Source organism: Neomonachus schauinslandi, chromosome 5, assembly GCF_002201575.2.
Source record: "Neomonachus schauinslandi chromosome 5, ASM220157v2, whole genome shotgun sequence".
Lineage (NCBI taxonomy): Eukaryota > Metazoa > Chordata > Mammalia > Carnivora > Phocidae > Neomonachus > Neomonachus schauinslandi.
In genome coordinates this window covers 38,599,943-38,620,963 of record NC_058407.1, presented here as the reverse complement: position 1 = coordinate 38,620,963, position 21,021 = coordinate 38,599,943, and the positions used below count along the sequence as shown (strand labels likewise).

Sequence of the window (21,021 nt, the reverse complement as noted above, 5' to 3'; positions counted from 1 at the left end):
AATGTTAAACCACTAGGTTTATTGAGATTTATAATTATCTAGCACCCTGAATCAATAAATAATTTTGGATAAATTAACTGACCTCAAAATCAAGACATGATCCAAATGGACTTTTACAAAATTATTTGCACATGTCCTAATTTAAAAATCTGACAAAAGGTGTAAAGTTCTTAACCAAGTTATTGGTTGCAACTTGGATGGTATATTAGATAAATTTGCAGAATTATTCAATGTTAATTGAATTTGGAAGACAAATTTTGACAGTCTCTATTGTCTTGGATTATGAGTTTTGTCAAAAACCAATCCATAGAAGAGATGATGAGAAAGGGAAATAGTTTTCACTTAAAAAATTTGATCCTTTAATTAAAATTGTCTTTAAAGTAGAAGCTAATGAGAACACAATGATCAAAGAGACAAGGAAGAAGAAATTCCATCAGCAAGAGCTGAATATATTTAGTGTTCAAATTTAACGTATACTGACTTTTTTAATTCACTGTAATAAAACTAGTATCAAGAAGTCATTATAACCAATACACGAACTTTCATGTACTCAATACATGAATCTTTAAAAACTAGAAAGTCAGTACAGCTTTAAAAAAGGAAATTCTGTCACACAGATGAACCTCAAGGTCACTGTGCTAAGCAATATACGATAGTTACAAAAGGACAAATACTGTACAATTCCACTCATATGAAGTATCTAAAGGTATCAAAATCATAGAAACAGTAAAAATAGAAAGCTGGTTACCAACAGCTGAGGGTAGAGGAGAGGGGAAATTAGTGTTTAGCGCATAGAGTTTCAGTATTACAAGATGAAAAATTCTAGAGATCTGCACAACAATGTGAATATATTTGACACTGCCACTATACACTTAAAAATGGTTAAAATGATAAATTTAATATTATGTGATTTTACAATAATTTTTTTTAATCAGAAAGTCAGAAGAATACCACTGGAATAGTTGTTTCTTGAAAATCAAAATGAGTTCCTCAAAGCCATATAACGACACAGAATTATGAACTACCTGAACTTTTCAAAGATGGGTAAGTAGAACATTACACTATTAACTTAAGAAATATATGCTATTTTCTTTTGGTAGTCTCTGAGGAACAAAAATCTTAAAATAAGTATAAACAACCTTATGCATCTTCAGCAGGAACGCACTTTGCTATTTCATTCTTGAAGTTCTATACCATGATGAAGAATAGTTGAAAACAGCTGTAAGAATCCAAACAACAGCTCTGATGTGGAACCTTTGAAAAGTTTTATTAAAAACAGCAGTTCTTCATTCAGCACTTGATAAACGTTATGCCATTTTCTTCTGGTCTCTATGGTTTCTAATGAGAAATCTGTTGTCATTCAAATTTCCCTCCTTAAAATACAGTTTCTTTCTCACTGCTTTCAAGACTTTTGTCTTTAGTTTTCAGAGGTTTGTATATGAGATGTCTTGGTGTGGAGGGCTTTGTTTTATCCTGTTTGGAATTTGCTAGGCTTTTTGAATCTGTAGTTTGGTATCATTTGCCAACCACCTATCATTTCATTAAATACTTCTCCAGCCATGTCTTCCTTCTTCTTTTCTGGGACTCTAATGGTACAAATGTTAGCTCTTTGTTATAGCCCCACAAGTCTCTGAGGGTCTACTCATTTTATTTTAGTCTATTTCCTCTCTGTTGCTAAGATTTGGTAATTTCCATTGATCTATTTTTCAGTTGACTAATTCTTTCTTCTATCCCCTCCATTCTACTCAAGTCTACCCATTTTTATTTTGGTTATTAGATTTTTCAGGTCATTCTCATTTGATTCTTCTTAATATCTTCTATTTCTTTGCAGACTTTCTTTTTGCTGAAACTTAATTTTTTCATTTGTTTCAAGCATGCTCATGTAATTGCTTGTTGAAACATGTTTATGATAGCTGCTCTATTATCTGTCAGATAATTTTAAGAGTAGTATCTGTCAGTTCCATGTTGGTCTCTACTGGTTGTCTTCTTTCATTCAATTTGGGAATTTCCTTGGTATGACAATTGATTTTTAATTGAAATCTAGACACTTTGAGTATTATGTTAAAGGACTCTAGATCTTGCTTAAACCTTCCAAGTTAGCGGGCTTTGTTTGGCTCCGCTGTAGCAGAGGAAGCTGTGGAGGTGCCACTTCATTACCACAAGGTGGGGACAGAAGTCTCTGACACCAGAGATGGAGTGGTGGCTCCTTGTTACTTCTAGCTTACCATCAAGACTTCACTGATATCTCCCTGAATGAGAAGGGTATGAGTGCTTCATTACTACTTCCCATGTGGCCTCCACTGACAATAAGGGGAGGGAGGTAGGCATCTTTAGTGGTAGGTGGTGGTGAAAGTAGTCACTCCCCACTAGGCCTCTTCTGACATACTCAAGGGAAGAGGAGTAGGAGCTGGTTAGTATCTACTACAGGTGGTGGGAGGGGCTAGTTAAACCATTTGATGGGGATTAAAGTCTTGGCTACCTCTGGTCTAATCTGACATCAGTGCAGGACTGTTGGTGCACCTCAATATAGCCTGGGAAGGGTGGAGGTCTACACTCCCTACAGAGTCTTCGCTGGTGAGGGCATGGGTGAGACTAAGGTTTTTTCCTGTGGACTTTGCCTGGTTAAATAGAGTGGTTATTATCATTTTTAAGTTTTCTGTCTTGCTAGGGTGCCCCTCTCCCAGTACTTGGCTAAAAAGATTAGGTTTTTGTTGGGACTTTTTCTTTTTTTGGTGTGCCCATTTGTGCTTTTTGGATTATCAGTGTTTTCACAAAGATACTATGAGGCAAAAAAGAAAAGCTAGGAAACTCACTCCTGTGGGTCTTATGATGCCTAGCCATCATGCCCTCTTTCTACCTCTCAGAATCTTATGTTATATATATAACATTCAGGGTTTTTAGTAGTTCTTAGCAGGAAGAATAGGGAAAACCACGTCTACTCTATCTTCCCAGAAGCAGAAACTCTCTCTTTTTTAATTGTCAAATTTCAATGTGTAGAACATTAGCAATTTTAACCTTAATTTTTTTTAATTTGTCAAGACTCTAAAGGCAAAAGTATCATCTTCATATATAAATCATGTTGTTAGTCCAACTGTTAGTCCTGATACCTTGCCAAATACTTTGCTTAATTTCTGACATCACAGTTCCACAATTATGTCACAGATATAATTAATTATGCCAATAGCAAAGACCAGGCTAATACTTGTGAGAGAAATGAATCTATTTGTGAAACTGGAGTCTATTTTCCAGTTGTCTAGGAACCTGGATTATCATTTGTAAAAAAAAAAACCAAACAGACAGACAAACTCAAAATGTGGGAAAGTATTTAAATTCCTCTATTCTCTTTGTAAAGCCACCTTTTAAATATAGGAAATCCTCAAGGTTCTGTCTTTAGCATTTCCTGTTTCTCTCAATTACTCCCCAGAACAGTGACTCTATACTTCTTTGATGATGCACTAACTCCTGAAAAGGCGTATTTGTTTATTAAAATCAATTATATGCACTACTGTCTTACTTTATTACTGCAACTTTCAATTCCAAGAGGCAAAAATTCTACTCATTATGCAACAATTCTAAAATGTACATTTCCCTCACATTTTAAAATCATGGAAATCTTCTACAATCAATGAATGTTACAATCCATGATGCCTTACAATGGCTATTGGCCAGGTGGCAAACACAACATGGTTGTGATTATCTGTCCTCATGTGACCTCGGTCACAGCTATTCATACTGTTTTCACTTCAGTCAACTTATGTGCATGGTTGGTACCTTATTTGTTGAACTTAAAATGTCTTCCTGGATGTCGTCTGAAACTTTTTGTCAATACTTTCCGGTAAGATCAAGAAAGCATCAAAATCAAAACTTGTAGAATGCATACCAATGCCTTAAAATAAAATTCCAAAGGCAATAAGAGAACATTCTTTAGTAATGTTGCATCAATGACACTCTAAATTGCACAGAAAATAATACTGTGTGAAAAAATCTAGGTGACTAAACACACACACAAACACACACACACAGTATCACAGTTTCATTTTCTTAACCTTTTTTAAGTTGATATACAAAATAATGACACTGTGTTACAACAAGGGCATGATAAACTTCATGAAATCCAATATATGCCTTATGAACACACCCAATATATTCCTGGCTTCCTACAGCACCATTTCCATTAACATCTCAAATAGGGCCTTTTTTTTTTTTTTGAAAGATTTTATTTATTTATTTCAGATAGAGCGAGAGAGCACAAGCAGCAGGGGAGAAGGGGAAGCAGGCTCTCTGCTGAGCAGGGAGCCCAATGCAGGGTTCAATCCCAGGACCCCGGGGTTTCATGACCTGAGCCAAAGGTAGACGCTTAACTGATTGAGCTACCCAGGCACCCTCAAGTAGGCGTATTTAAAACCACATTCCACTATGGTCTCTTCTCTGCTTCCCCCTGGTCTTGCTCTTTAGGTCTCTTAATAAGTTTAAAGGCATCATTTTGCTAATTACAAAGGTTAGACAAGGAGGCAGAACAGTGTACTGGTTTAAGGTACAGACTTGAAAAGTTAAGACTGACTAGGTTCATAACCCAGTTCTGCCACTTACTGGGTGTGATTACTCCCTGACTCAAGTTTCCTCATCTATAAAAGAATAATTATCATACAGGTCTACCATCACTCACCCAAACCCAAACTTCAAAATTTTTCATATTTCAGAAAGATAACATTGCAGATTATGTAAAACCCCCACTGAATCTGAGGCAGCACTTTATAACCAAACACATTAATATTTCTGCAAAAAATAAAGATACAGTAAATGGGATCAAGAAAGACTATAAATAGCCTCGTATCAGTTTAGGTCATGGTTTGCTGCCAAATGAACCTACACCCAAATTTACAATTAGTTTGTCATTTTTCCAAGTTTTTGGGGTTTGTAACTGTGCATATAGGCCTGTGGGGTGGTGGTAGCAATGTATTTTCATGTGATTGTTAGGATGACTGAAATTATATAAAGGACTGAGAGCAGTGACTAACACATACTAAACACTCAATGAACATTAGCTATTATCAGGCATTATCACCACCTTTGATTTTTCCTCCTACCTCATTACCTAGATCCAGTGAATCACAACCAAGCCTTATCAATTCTATTTTCCAACTTCTCTCAGATCTGCCCCACTTCCAATTTCACTGCCATTGCCCTAGCTCTCTTGTCCAACAATACTAACCTGTGAAAAACAGTCTTCCTAAAATACAGAATGAGGATCATCACGTCCCTAAAAATGAATCACCACCATAAAGGTCAAACTTAGCAAGGCATACAAATTCCTCTATGCTGTAGACTCAGTTCATTTTCCTAACTGGATCTGCTACTCTCCATATACCACTAATGCTCTTCTTCCTTAAAAACTACGGCTCCTGGGGCACCTGGGTGGCTCAGGCATTAGGCGTCTGCCTTCAGCTCAGGTCATGGTCCCAGGGTCCTGGGATCGAGCTCCACATCGGGCTCCCTGCTCCGCGGGAAGCCTGCTTCTCCCTCTCCCACTCCCCTTGCTTGTGTTCCCTCTCTCGCTGTGTCCCTGTCAAATAAATAAATAAAATATTAAAACAAAACAAAACAAAAAAAACACTACAGCTCCAAAAAACTACTTTTATCCAATGGAATCAGAACCAGTATTTGCTTGGTTAACCAGAAAAGCTGATAAAAATAGGGAATCATAAAACATAATATATATATGAAAATAATTAAATATAAGTAAGATAATTATTTCAACATTGAAGATACTAGAGAATGTCTCCAATGACTTAAACCTATGCTACCTTTCTTGCATAAACCACACTCATAATGCATTTCCTAAGACTTCCAAGTGTCATTAAAATGAAGCAAAAACTTGAAGTCAACAGGAGAGCAGAGTACACAATCCCCCTTTACTTTCAACCTTTCACTTATCACAACCACATCTACTTAAATAGCAATTATATATATATATATATGATTATTTATTTTAGAGAGAGTGAGTGCAAGCAGGGGAAGGGACAGAGGGAGAGGAGAGAGAGAATATCAAGCAGACTCCCTTCTGAGAGTGGAGCCCCATGCAGGGCTCAATCTCACAACCCTGAGATCATGACCTGAGACTATATCAAGAGTCGGACACTCAACTGACTGAGCCACCCAGGCACCCCATCAGCAATTATATTTTTAAGGCCTTGCCTTTATCAAGTCTTTCAAAGTATTTAACTTTGTTACAATAGTAATTTTCTTTTTTGTACACATTTCATCAGTTTTGGACTATCTAATTAAATAATAACAAGTTCAGAACACACAATAATTTTTGGTAGGCTTATAAATCAATCGGTGAAACAGAAGTGAGTAAGCTTAGTAGAAGTAGCCTATGTGCTGCAATGTTCAGTTTTAACAACTTTATGGGAATCAGTCATTATATTTTAACAAAGCAAATGTTATTTAATACAGTGGAGGCCAGTTAAAAGAGCTTTACCATATATTATTTCTCATTCATGCATAACATGACTTTGTTCAGATAGCTCCCAACTCTCACAGGCATAAACCCTGCTCACTGTTTAAGATAGCAGTTAATGTCATCTCCTCTAGGATCGTTCTCTGGCCTAATCAAAACCAATCACTTCAGTGTTCCTTGTACATTTCTTGGTCCATTTATTCTATGTAACTAACTTCACATGTATCTGTAAGTTTGAGATTAGGAACGGAGTTGTAGCCATTATTATATCTCACAATGCCTAACGTTACTGTAGGAGATATTTGTGATATAACAAAAAGAACATCAGAATTTAAGTCCTGAGAATGAAGGTTCAGTTCTGAGTGTAAAATGGAAGTAACAGTGAACATTCCCATAGTGTTCTTTAAAAAAGCAGTAAGAATGTATATGAGAAAATGATCTTTATAGTTTTAAGCAAACACATCTCATTATTATTATTATAGTAAAATATAAGTATCTTTTATATAAAATTTTAATATTTGCCTAGGATCCTAGACTTAGTTTTGCCTTCTGAGATTCCTAATCAAAATACACAGTCTGCTTTAGACGAATAAAGTATCATTCCTGATAAGAAATATGTAAATAAAACCAAAATTCATGGATTTGCCAACTTTTCTTGAAGCTCAAACATCCACATATCAAAGTAGGTACAACATATGACTACTTTACTATCCTCTGCTCCTCTCATCACACCAGATGACAATTTTCTTTATAATCAGGAGAACCAAGAGCTTAGCTATTTTTCACTAAAAGTAATGACCAAATACAGTTATTCTGAATAATATCAACTTAGCTAACATTTACTAAATACTAAATATGCTGTGTATTGTGCCAAGTGTCTTATATACATTATCTAATCTTCAAAATAATCTTATAGAATAGGGAGATGAGGAAACAGAGGTTTAGAGAAGCTGCCAATCTGCCTAAAGTTAATAGCAATTCTGGCTTTTACTCTGAAATGCATTATGAATCCACTGGAAGGATTTGAATAAAAATGTGATGTTATCCCACTTGTAATATTTTAAATGGATCATCCTGGCTGCTGTGTGGAAAACAGATGGGGGGAAGTGGGAAGAGCATGGTTATAATTAGAATTGTTGCAACTATAATAATTCCAGTGAAAAACAACAGTGTCCAGGATCAGGAAGAAATTAAAGAGGTGATGAAAATAGTCAGATACTTGATATATTTTGAAGGGAAAGCCAAGAGAAATCTTGAGGATTATACTGGATGTTTATGGAATAAAGCTATAATGAGGAAGAAAGTCAAGCCATAAATAAGCCACCACAAATATTCAAAAGTTATCATATCCTTAAATAGCTGATTCTTTAATGATCAAGTGACAAAGCTCATGAAACTTTTTCCACGTTGTAAATAAGACCATGAAAATGTCACTGAATGTAATCCTACTAGCATTTTTTTTTAAAGATTTTATTTGAGAGAGTTAGCGAGAGAGAGCACAAGCCGGGGCCGGGGGTGGGGTGGGGGCAGAGGGAGAGGGAGAAGCAGACTCCCTGCTGAGCAGGGAACTCTATTGCAGGGCTCCATCCCAGGACCCTGAGCCGAAGGCAGATGGAGCCAGCGAGGCCCCCCCACTAGCATTTTATAATGATATAAGGTCTTCAATAGTAGTGGCTTTGAAACAACTCCAAACACAAAGAAAAATGCGTTAAACGTACACATTAATCACTATTCCATCCTATGTACATTACATAAATGCTAGCTTTATACAGGGCTAATTTTCTCTACTATTGAAAAATTTTGTGGCAAACACCAAAGCTACTCAAGATAAAAGCACTCCTAGGAGTGCCTCGGGGGCTCGGGTGGTTGATCTTACAACTCTTGATTTTGGCTCAGTCATAACCTCAGGGTCATGGGATCAAGCCCATGGGCCCTGCTCAGCATTGAGTCTTCCTGGGATTCTTTCCTTCTTCTTTTCCCTCCCACACTGTGCCCCTTCCCCAGTTCACACATGTAGTTTCTCTTTCTCTCTCAAGTAAATGAATAAAATCTTAAAAAAAAAAAAAAAAAAGGCACTCCTAAACATCTGCAGTAGAAACCTAAAAAAGAAAAGTGGTGATGAAATTAAAATATAAAAAGATATCAGAATAATAATCACATCAATAACCAAAACATTAATGAAACAAATTGTTTAAGTTTTATTATTCAAATACAAAATTTTTTCACATAAACATAAAAATTCCTATTATTTGCAAAAATGAAAAGACAATTCCAAGGCTAAAACTAGAGTTATTCAAATAGACAGCATTCTTTGGTCAATCAAGGACAGGCTGAATAAACCACAATGACATACTATTCAATGGAGTACTAAAACCTAAATAGAACAATGAGAAATAGCTCTATATATCCCACTATATAATGATCTCCAGAATAGACTGTTGAGTGAAAAAAGCAAGTGAAGAAATATGTATATGGTATGGTATTTTATCATTTACCTACAAGGGAAAATATTTTCAGTGATACTTGTATTAAAAAACAAACTGGGATAAAATATAAAATTTCAAAATAGTGTAGAAGGAAAAAGGACAGAAGGGACTGCCATTAGAACTCAGTATTTTATGTAAATTATAAAACAAAATTTAAAAAAGCAAACTCTAAAAAATAAATAAAATTAAACAATGAACCTAATAGTATATCTAGTTGGTGGCATAACCACACAGAAAAAAACTATTTCAAATGCTTTCAATACACAGTAATTTGATGGTATATCTGAAGTGGGATACCTTAAAGACTAAAAGAAATGCCCCCACACAAAAATTCAAACTGCTTTCAGTAATCATATTGTTATTGTTAGTGGTATTGTTGTTATAAGTAGTCTAATGTATGTGTAATATATAATGAAGCAAATTAGTAACCATGTGTTATTTTAACACTACAATTCCTGGCAATGAAATAAAGGGAGAAAGGAAATATTGATATGAGATAAGGGTAAAGGAAAACACCTTGGTGCCAAATATGAATTTGAAACAATGACCAACTCAGTAGCAATGAGCACTTCTAACACCCATTACAAGGAACAGGGCTCACTGGAGAAATGGCAATTCCAGACCCAGGGCAGGGGGAAAAAAAAAGTCTGGAACATCTTGTAATACTAGATACCAAGGAAGGTTTAAAGATCACTTAATTTGTTCATATCCCAAGGTCTTAGAAGCCAACATGAAGAGACTCTTGATAACCAAAGACGTATAATTTACTAATCAATAAAGACAGTAACAGCAATATATTAAGCACATTAAGTATATTTAAATGCAAGAGCTCCTGAAGTTGCTTATCCCTCAAAAAACCTATTAGTCCTCTTTGAAGGTAACTAGTGAACCAACTCATTATTTTAAAAATCAGTATACAGAGGAAAAGAAAAAAAGACTATATCCTCTCTTTTCTATAAAACTTGTATCAGGAGTGACTCAAGAAATATGAGGAAGTTTCTTTTCAACAATATTCCAGTTAATAAATGAAAAAGAATGATAAAATTAAAATGCTGCCACTGTATAGCTCCTATGTTTTCATTTATTTCTTCAGTCAGAGGACTTGGTTTTCAATGCTTTCTGCATAATAATTTAGTTTTTAAAAAAGATTTTATTTATTTTAGAAAAAGACAGAGCACACGAGCAGGGGGAGGGGCAGTCAGAGAGGGAGAGAAAAATCTCAAGAGGACTCCAGGCTGAGCAAGGAGCCTGACATGGGGCTCGACCTCATGACCCTGAGATCATGACCTGGGCCGAAATAAAGATTTGGATGCTTCACCAACTGAGCCACCCAGGCACCTCTGTACATAATAATTTCAATATATAATTTATACTTTATGGTTAGAGAGCTAAGTTTAAATAAACTTATATATCGGAGCACTAAATTAAATACACAGTTTTTTGGGCTCGGTAACTGCCTTATTCTAATATGTCCAAACCCATACTATTCAATTTTACTTTTAAACCACAACCCAATGATGACACTATAATTTTTAGGGAAGAATACCTTGATACGACAGTAAGAATTTTATACTGCCTCTATTAGTGTACTAGTGCTACCATAACAAAATAGTATTAAAAAAAATACCACAGACTAAGTGACTTAAGCAATAGAAGTTTATTTTCTCATAGTTTTAGAGGCTTGAAGTCTAAGATCAAGGTGTTGGCAGGTTTAAAGGGTTTCTTCCAAGGGTTCTCTTTCTGGTCACAGATGGCTACCTTTTTCACAGCATAGCTTCCGGGGGTCTTTTCTGTGTGCACGAACTAGGTGTCTCTTTTTGCATCCAAATTTCCTTTTTTTTTTTTTAAGTTTTAATTTTATTTTTAAAAAAATTTTATGTTAATCACCATATATTACATCATTAGTTTTTGATGTAGTGTTCCATGATCCATTGTTTGCATATAACATCCAGTGCTCCATTCAGTACGTGCCCTCTTTAATACCCATCACCAGGCTAACCCATCCCCCACCCCACCCCAGAACCCTCAGTTTGTTCTCAGAGTCCATAGTCTCTCATGGTTCGTCTCCCCCTCCGATTTCCCCACCTTCTTTTTTCCCTTCCTACTATCTTCTTCTTTTTTAAATATATATGATGTATTATTTGTTTCAGAGGTACAGGTCTGTGATTCAACAGTCTTACATAATTCCTAGCACTCACCATAGCACATACCCTCCCCAATGTCTATCACCCAGCCACCCCATCCCTCCCACCCCCCCACCACTCCAGCATCCCTCAGTTTGTTTCCTCAGATTAAGAATTCCTCATATCAGTGAGATCATATGATACACGTCCAAATTTCCTTTTCTTATAAGGAAACCAGTAAGAGTGAATTAGGGCCTATCCTAAGGGCCTGATTTTAACTTAATTATCTCTTTAAGGGCTGCATCTACACAATCACGATCCAAGGTTCTGGGGGGTTAGAGCTTCAACATACGAATTACGTACAGACACAATTCCGCACACCGAAGGAAAAGAATGATGTTAGTGCATACATTTCAATACCTGACCCATCAGTATTTAGTAAAACAATGCATATGCTGAGTTAACATCATACTCCCCACAAACCTCCTTTACTGTTCCTCTAATCCACTCTGGAGAAGGGGCATTTTATATTAAACAATCTCTATTTTTAGTTTTTCCTAAGACTTCTACCTTATTCAAAGCAGGGAGGTTGAGAATAATTATTTTGGTGAAAAGGTAAATTAATTGAGCCAGAATATGAAGAGCCATCATCCATCTATTCACTTGGCTTCTGCTAGGCTACAAACCAGATGTGAAATTGTTAATGTCTAGAAACTAAACTGTAATCTCACATTCTCTGTTCTACTATGTCCAACAGAGGTAAAAATTTATTTATTTTTTTGGTAAGATTTTATTTTTAAGGTAATCTCCTTGGAGCTCAAACTCACAACCCTGAGGTCAAAAGTTGCTTGTTCCACTGACTGGGCCAGCCAGGTGCCCTTAGGGATGAAAAATTTAGAAGTCACTGTATCCAAATCATCCCCAAAACTTCAGAGTAAACTATGTGTGCTTCATTGTTTGTTTCATCTCTCATTTCAATAGGGATGAATTAGAACTATTCTGTGCATAATGGAGTTCCTATCAAAGCATGTAAACATCTGATATGTTGTAGAGATGATGATGATGATAATAAAGAATTAGCCAGGAATATCAGAAATATTTCTGGAAGAAGCGACCCTTATGTAATTGTATTTGAGAGTTTGGCAGGAGCTGGTCAAGTAAAGAAATAAGGCAAATGAACCAATATACGCAAAAACTCATTAATATGAACCAGCAGTAAAAATCTGGAGAATTAAAAGTAGTCCAGTATTGAGAGAATGAAAAATATGGAAAGCGGTAAGAGAAATAAGAGGTAGGAAGAAGCCAGATCATTCCTACTGTATAAATAATATTAATCATTGAGGCGAAGTAGCTTGGCCAAGGGCAAAAAATCAGTGAATGGCAGAACCAGGATTTATAACAAATTTAACTCCAAATACTTCACTTAGCAGAGTGACCCAATTTTCCTAGGTTGTTCCTGGTTTATAAATATTTTTTCTACATCATTATTAACAGGGCCTTCTTTTACCCTATAAACACTCTGACTTGGGGGATATCTTCACCCTGTGTCTTAAGCCACCATGCTATACTTTTCTAGACCAAAGAAAACTAGGGTTTCATTAATTTCTCTCATTAGTGAGATTAGCTGGTGAAAGAGCTAATGCTGATAAAAATAATCATGTATTTGGAATGGTTTTGGACTATCATCACCTTAACAAATAACCCAGTCAATATACATCAGAGTTAAACTGTCTTTTATAAACATTCCCATTACTTAAAAAAAAGCAGAAAGAGCAAAAAAGAAAAAGTCATCATTCTTCCAATTTTAATTTTGTTCAAAGACACTATGAATTTAAATACTTAGGTTATACCACAGACAGAAATTCAAACTGCCTAAAGAAAGGTAGTTAGATCAGCAAAACTCTACTCAACCTTGGCCAAACCAGGTCACTTTTGTTTGTGTTAAGTCCTATGAAGCACTTTGTTCCATAGCCTACCCTCTAAAAAAAAAAATGAAAAATTGTAGTTATTCTACTGAAAATATTAACACCTGCATCAGACTGCTTACCCTTCCTCATACCTATTTACTGACATGTAAAACAATGAATATGCCAAGTACTTGCTTTTCCCAAGGTAGACATGGGCAAGTGACCAAGCCCAGGCCAACGGAAATCCCTGAAGGGGAAATGTGATGCACTCAGAGGACTCTCTGGGAAAAGTTCCCCTCTTTGACATGCATAGGATATGGAGAAGATACTTTCCATTCCCCACTTCACTTTTTATTTTGCTCTCGGATGTACATATGTAAAAACACAACTGAGGAGTTGCAGCAATCATCCTGTGACCAGGAGGGGACAAGGCTAAGAATAAAGTTCATATTTGGGAAAAGCAGAAGAAAAAAACTGAGAGATCCCAGGCCCTTGGAGCAGTTTAATAAACTTGAATGCTCTTCCTCTAAACTAAGATTATATACTGTAAAACAAGGACCCTTACTTTTTAGGTCATTTTAAATTTGATACTGGTACTGCAGCTAAAATCATCCCAACATACACAATGGGTTATCAATCAAGTGGAAGAAATTATTCAGTATAATTATTACTGTCTTTTCTTTTCTTTTCTTTTTTTTTTTTAAGATTTTATTTATTTATTTGAGAGAGAGAGAATGAGAGAGAACACATGAGAGGGGATAGGGTCAGAGGGCAAAGCAGACTCCCTGCGGAGCAGGGAGCCCGATGCGGGACTCGATCCAGGGACTCCAGGATCATGACCTGAGCCGAAGGCAGCCGCCCAACCAACTGAGCCACCCAGGCGCCCCTATTACTGTCTTTTCAAACTCAGAAGCATAAATTAAAAAAAGGAAACACAGGGATTAAACATTTGAAGAAAAAGGTTGAGTTTTCATTTCCCAAGAGAAGTTAAACAAGATAATGGTCAAAAGTTAATATATATTGAGTATTTACTATGTACCAGGTACTTTGATGGATCACTCAGTTAACTCTCATAACAAACCTAAGAAATACTACTCCCCTTCTACAGAGGAGAAAACAGAAGCATATACAAGTTAAGCTACTTGCCCAAGGTCATACCCCTTTGAGAGTGGCTGAGGAAGCGTTCAAAATTCACATCGTTTGACTCCAGAACCTGAGTACAAAATATTTAAGGGCAGCTAAAGATAAATGCACATTAGCTATTTTTTCTATGAAGAAGAGATTCAAGTCCTCTGTTGAGCATGAAAAGAACAGAAAGGAGTAAGGAAGTTGAGAACCACGACTGTAATTATGAACAACCACTACTGTTTTGCAATGACAAAAGACTACCTCATTTTATACATAGAGAAATCAAGGCCCGGGGTGCTTGGGTGGCTCACTTGGTTAAGTGTCCAACTCTTGATTTTGGCCCAGGTCATGATTTAGGGTCCTGGCATCGAGCCCTGTGTTGGGCTCCGTGCTCAGTGGGGAATGTGCTTGAGGATTCTTTCTCTCCCTCTCCTGCTGCCCCCACCCTGCTCTCACACTCATGAGCGTACTCTCTCTCAAATAAATAAATAAATCTTAAAAAAAAAAAGAAAAGAAAAGAAAAAGAAATCAAGGCCTAGAAAGGAAAAGATGAAATGTAATTAGTGTTACAGGTAGTAATAAAACTCAAGTGACTCAGACATTCTATTCCTAGGCCAGAGTACTTTTCATTTTACCAAACACTGCCTCCCCTTTAAAATGATGTACTGGGGCATCTAGGTGCCTCAGTAGGTTAAGCATCTGCCTTTGGCTCAGGTCATGATCTCAGAGTCCTGGGATCGAGCCTCAAGCTGAACTCCCTGCTCAGCGGGGAGTCTGCTTCTCCCTCTCCCTCTGCCCAACTCCTGCTCATGCACACAATCTCAATCTCTTCACTCAAATAAAATCTTTAAAAAAATATGATGTATCATAGTTCCAATACACACGGGGGGAAAAATGAAATACACGAAGAAATAACAATATTTAAGGCTTACTAAGAGAGATTCACAGAGTAGAACTCCCATATTCAATATTTACCATTGATAAGCTCTGATGTGAGCAGATAGACAATAAAACCTGTTTATGGTATTTGATACATAGTAACAAAAAAGTGAAATAATTTAGTGAAAAAATTATTTTGTCAGGAAACTATATTTCCTTGTTAAATGTTTGAAGAATCAGATTTTCCTGGAAACTACCATTAAAGGTCATTGAATTTTCTAAAAAACATATTTTTAGAAAACAATCTTAATAACTAAGTATAAATGTTTTGACTAATTACAGAACTATGTATCATATTCTCCCTATAGCAAAGTAACCTGAGTTACTGTTAGTTTCCCCTAACAACTCACAATTACATAAGGATAGACTAGACTGCTAAGTATTAACCTTGAATCATTTGACAATGCTCTACATGAGATAGGAATGGAGAAGTGTACAATTACTCATATTAATACAATGTACCAAAAGCCAAAGAGGGTGGGGAGACAGAAGATGACCTCCCAAAGAGAGACTTGACATATGGATTCCCAAGAAGTGCTTATTCTTTTTCCTGGGAGGAATACTTTTCATGAATTAAGGTAATATAAGAGCTCACTAATTTATCTGTAACAACAATTTCTATAAAATCTCAGGTATCTAAAATAGTGTTTGGATATTTGGACAAAAGTAAATACAGAACTGCCTTACTCTGCAATGTCGAGATATCCACAGGAAGCTGCTGCATGTAGTGGTATCCAGCCTTCATTATCAGGTTGATTAATATTTGCTCCATTTTCAACCAGAAACTTCACCATATCAACATTGTCATCAATGCAAGCCTAAAAACAAAACAGAAAGCAAAATAAGAAAAAATCTGAATCAACGCTAATAAACTTAGCAGCTTTTATAACATAAATATTCTCTTTTAGTCTGCTGCTCTCTCCACTGTACTGCCATCAAACAGGCTAATGGTACCAACTAAACTGTAAGAGTCCTTGCTTAGATGCACATACAACAGTACTGTATGTGACTAGACTATGCCAATCTGTGATAAAAATAAATACGTATTATAATAACAATCAAGACATTACATAAGTACCAATAATATCCTCTACAGCAGTGGTTCCCAAAATGTGGTCTGTTGAGGGGGGAGAGATCCTTTCAAGGAATTCACAAGGCAAAACTATTCTCAAAATAATACTAAGATGGTATTTCCCCTTTTCACTGTGTTGACAGGTGCACTTGAGGGTGCAGAAAGCACCAGTGGCAAAACTTGCTTGTGCCTTAGTACAAATCAAGGCAATGGTCAAAAAAATTCTAAGTCACTATATTTGCCACTATGCAGTCATAGTTTTCTTTAAAAGCTATTTTTATTTATGAATGTCCTTGACAAAGTAGTAAAACCTGTAAGTCTTATTAAATTTTGACCCTTGAATACACATTTTTAATATTCTGCGGAACAAGATAGGAAGTATGGATAAAACACTTCTTCCAAGTATAATGACTGCTCTAAGGAAAAGCACTTGTGCAACTAAGATGCAAGCTGAACTAGCCACTTTTCCCATGGAATACAACTTTTACTTAAATGAGAAACTATACTTAGTCTAACTTGGGTTTTTGGCATGTATTTTCTTAAAAATGAACAGTTTGTCATTTCAAAAGAAAAACAGTATTTGTTGTCAATGATGAATTCAAGTCTTAAGAGCAAATGAATGAATTATTTTAATTTTAAAATGCTATTTATTTATGTAACATGGGTACAGTATTGCTGCTTTAAAATGAATTGATAAATACTTAAATCCTGTTTTAACTTCTATATTATCATGTATTAATATATACACACCACAGAAATAAAAGTTCTTTGGGGTCTTTCAATAATTTTTTAGAGTATAAAGCAGTCTTGAGACAAAAAAGTTTGAGAACTGCAGCCTATAGTAACTAAGAAGGGACTTTTGTTTACTTTGTGCAGGTAGTATGACTGGTACTTTATCTATTTTACTGATTTATATACACTATCCTCACATAAACCCTCATGAGAACAGGAATTTTGCTGTATCTGCAGCATCTTACACAGTTCTTGGCATGTGGTAGGGGCTTAATAAACGGATGAACGAATGAGAAAGCTAAGATTCAAAGAGATTAAGCAGCTTGAATAAGTTGACAGGTGGGCGATGATAGCTGGCACTCTAACAGATGTTTAGATTCCAAAATAATAAGCCCTCTTCCACACTTAACACTGTTTTCCACAGATAGTCCTAGTTTATCAACATACTTCTCACCTCTTTGTAGTCTCTGCAACAGGATATCATAAGTTCTAGGCACTTACAAGGTGTTGTATGAATGAAATCAATTTTTCTTTACCTATCACAGAGGCAAAAAAAAACACTTTTGGTAGCATTTTCTTAGGGAAAAAAAAGAGTGTCAAAAAAACCACTATGGACAAAGTACAAAGGGGAAAAATACTGACAGGGAATCAAAGCTTTTAATTCTAGGCTCTAGTTTTGGCTCTGTCACAAATTTTGTAGTGATGGACAAGTAATTTAATCTTTTGAGGCTTAATGTCCTTATTTTTCAAGTGGAGGAAAGAAGCTGGTGGATTATATATCTCTAAAATTCCCTAATATGTTTAAGATTCTTATGTATCTGTGATTCTTCTCCTTGGAACAAGTTATAAGCAACCTGATGGCAAGGTCCCATAGTGTCAGAACAGTACCTTACACATGGCAGATGGTAAATGAATATATAAGTAACATTCATATGGACTTTAAGTATATATTGCTTGGGAAAAGAACCATTTTCAAGAAGCAGTGGTTAAAGAAAGGGCTGGAGAGATTTGAGAACCATTAAGCTATCTAATAACAAAAAAAGAAGAAATGTCAAAATACTGTTACATTAGAAAGCAGTCTATAAAATGTTATTTAAGATTGCTAATGACTCACAGTGGAATTGATTAATATTAGATCTATTTATACGCTTAATCATTAATTTTCCTTGAGAAAAGATATTGATTTAATACCTTTTTTTTTAAAAGATTGATTTAATTCTATTACCCTTTTCACTCAATCTGCTTTAATTCGTACAGGCTCCATTAACAGTGTTTTTTAATCACTGATATAAAAAATATAAAACTCTATTTGATAAATCCATCTAATACGAATCTGATTATCATTTTTAAAAAAATGAAAGATAATGTCAAGCAAACAAGAAATGATTCTTTATAAAGGGATATGGGAAATGCTCACAATAAATTTTTAAAAAAGGATGTAAGAACTGTTTACCTAATACGATTTCAATTTTACTAAAAAAATATGTACACAAGGGATGCCTGGGTGGCTCAGCTGTTAAATGTCTGCCTTCGGCTCAGGTCATGATCCTGGAGTCCTGGGACTGAGCCCCACATCAGGCTCCCTACTCAGCAGGAAGCCTGCTTCTCCCTCTCCCACTCCTCCTGCTTGTGTTCCCTCTCTCACTGTCTCTCTCTCTGTCAAATAAACAAATAAAATCTTTAAAAAAAATTTTTTTTAAATGTACACAAAAAAACCAGAATATATACTGAAGGTTAACAGGCATTATCATTGGTTGTGAGACCAAGAAAAATTTTTATTTTCTTCTTTAAATTTTCCTTTATTTCCAGAATGTTTACAATAAGTAGGCAGTTTATATAAGAAAATTTAAGACTTGATTCTCTTTTTTTTTTAAAGACATTATTTTTAAGTAGTCTCTACACCCAACGCGGGGCTCAACCTCACAACCCAAAGATCAAGAGTCGCACGCTCCACCAACTGAGCCAGCCTGGTGCCCCAAGACTTGATTCTTAAAAAGAGAAACAGTAAACCTATTTTAACATGGAGAAACAACCAAACTGTTGGTGAAAGTGTAAAATTCATACAACCCCCTCAGAAAACCATTTGAAAGTGTAATAGTATAATAGAATATTATACTATAAAGTATAATAGAATAAAGTGTAGTAGTAAATAAATAAATAGCATGGAGCGTATGTGTGAGAAGATTCTATTCATGTAATGGGATCTTATACATTAATGAGAAAAGAACAGCAAACAAAAAGAACAAACCATTGCTACCTTCAACAACACAGATGATCTTCACAGACATAGATGAGTGAAAAAAGGCAGACAGAAAGGATATATACTATAGGTTTCTAAGCAAAACTAATCTCTGGCGCTGAAGTTCAGAATCATAGTTAAATTTGTGGGGAAATGAAGGGAGGGGCATGAGGGAGTTTTCTAGAAGACTGGAAATGTTTCCTTTTTTCCTGATTTTTACTTAGGCATATTCATATATAAAAATTCATTAATTGCACAATCCAAAGCTGTATATTATACAGCTTTACTGTAAATTATACCTCAAATTAAAAAGAAAAAAGTAATAGGCTACCATTTATTGAAAGTCTGCTCTATGTATTACCTCCAGTATAAGACACTTTACTTATCTTTCTCTAAATTGTACATGCTAAAATAGATCTTCCTTTAATTTCTATCCCCCGGTCCCTGATGCTCCAAAATCAAATAAAATCCCTCTCTTAACTGAGAAGGATTCTAAGAATCACCCCCCTCCAAGAATTCTCAAATACTCTTTTTTAGGCTAAATATTTCAAATTTCCTTTAGCTACTCTTCACATTATATATACTAAAAACTGTATCAGCCAAGGCCCTAGGAATACAGGGAAGGGGAAGGATCACACTTAATATAGCAGGCTTGTCCATAAATAAATAACAATGATCTTATAAGAGCATAACAGCAGTGGCTAGAAAACTACTAAAATATCATTGGGACATAAAGATAACTTCTTGTGACTAAGATGGTCCATATAGGTCTCATTAAGAAATATACATCTGAGGAGCGCCTGGCTGGCCCAGTCAGTAGAGCACGTGATTCTTGACCTTGGGGTCGTGAGTTCTAGCCCCATGCTGTGGGTAGAGTTTACTCAAAAAAAAAAAAAAAAAAAGTATACCTTTGAGCAAGGTTTTACAGATTACATAAGAGTTATTCAACTAGCAATTTGACTGGAAATAACTTCACTGGGCAAATGCACTGTGATTTACAAAATGCATGGAATAAAGTAAGTAAATCATCCAGTGGTATATAGTAAGTCATAAAACAGGATAAAGCTATGTGCTAAAACATCTCAGTATATTCCAGGTAAAAGATCTGAATATAATGCAAAGATGACTGGATTTGATACGCCTGGTGGTTTTCAATCCACTTTCTACTCCCACACATCCAAGGAATTGACTACAATACTCCCATCAGTAATACTGGCTCAATTCAGCAGTAGAGAGAAGTAGGAGAAAACATTTTATAATTTTAAGAAGATAATGTTTGAAAAGAGCTCTTCAGAGGTTTTAAGCAAAGGGGTGACATGATCAGATCAGCATTTCAGAAAGATTACTGGAAGCAATATGAAAAGAGAAGAGCCTGAACTGAGCCTTAGCAGTTATTCAGACTGATCTATATTGAAAAACTTAAGAGAAAATATGCAAGGCTTAAAGACTGGATACATAAGGTGAGGGACAGGAAGAAGCCATTCATGAAAATAAACACTACAGGTTCAAGAAGCAGGTTGGGGAAAGAAAGATGATTTCATAGCTTTGGATATGCTGAATTTACAGCTGTCTGTATACCTATCTAACCATGCATATCCAGTGGCCAATTGGATATGCAGATCTAGAGCTTTGAAAATAAATGTGAAATGAAAACATGAATCTGGGAATTATCTGCATTAACGTAATAATACAGTGGGGCTTGAAATCCCTTGGGGAGAGGATGTAGAGAAGTGATTCTGAAAATATTAAGAGAAGTGTTAAGATTAAATTATGATCTGTATATTCTCTTTGGAAAACAAAGACATTTGTGGTATTTTATTCGGTCAAAGAGAAAGTTCTCAAGAAGCTTACCATCCAGTACAGAAGATAAATACACATACAGATGACTATATTAAAAGGAATACGATATACTTATAGGGCTGTGCACTACTTATT

The 21,021-nt window shown here is 35.6% G+C and overlaps 1 protein-coding gene across 4 annotated transcripts in view; it reads right to left on the bottom strand.

Annotated features, from left to right (window-relative positions):
* Positions 1 to 21,021, bottom strand: part of PPP1R12A (protein phosphatase 1 regulatory subunit 12A) — a 145,586-nt gene that overhangs the window by 83,414 nt on the left and 41,151 nt on the right. For all 4 annotated transcript variants that reach the window (XM_044915364.1, XM_021678643.2, XM_044915363.1 and 1 more), the window contains exon 2: positions 15,731 to 15,861. In XM_044915364.1, the coding sequence (XP_044771299.1) occupies positions 15,731 to 15,861 (131 nt within the window). The remainder of the gene's footprint in view (positions 1 to 15,730; positions 15,862 to 21,021) is intronic.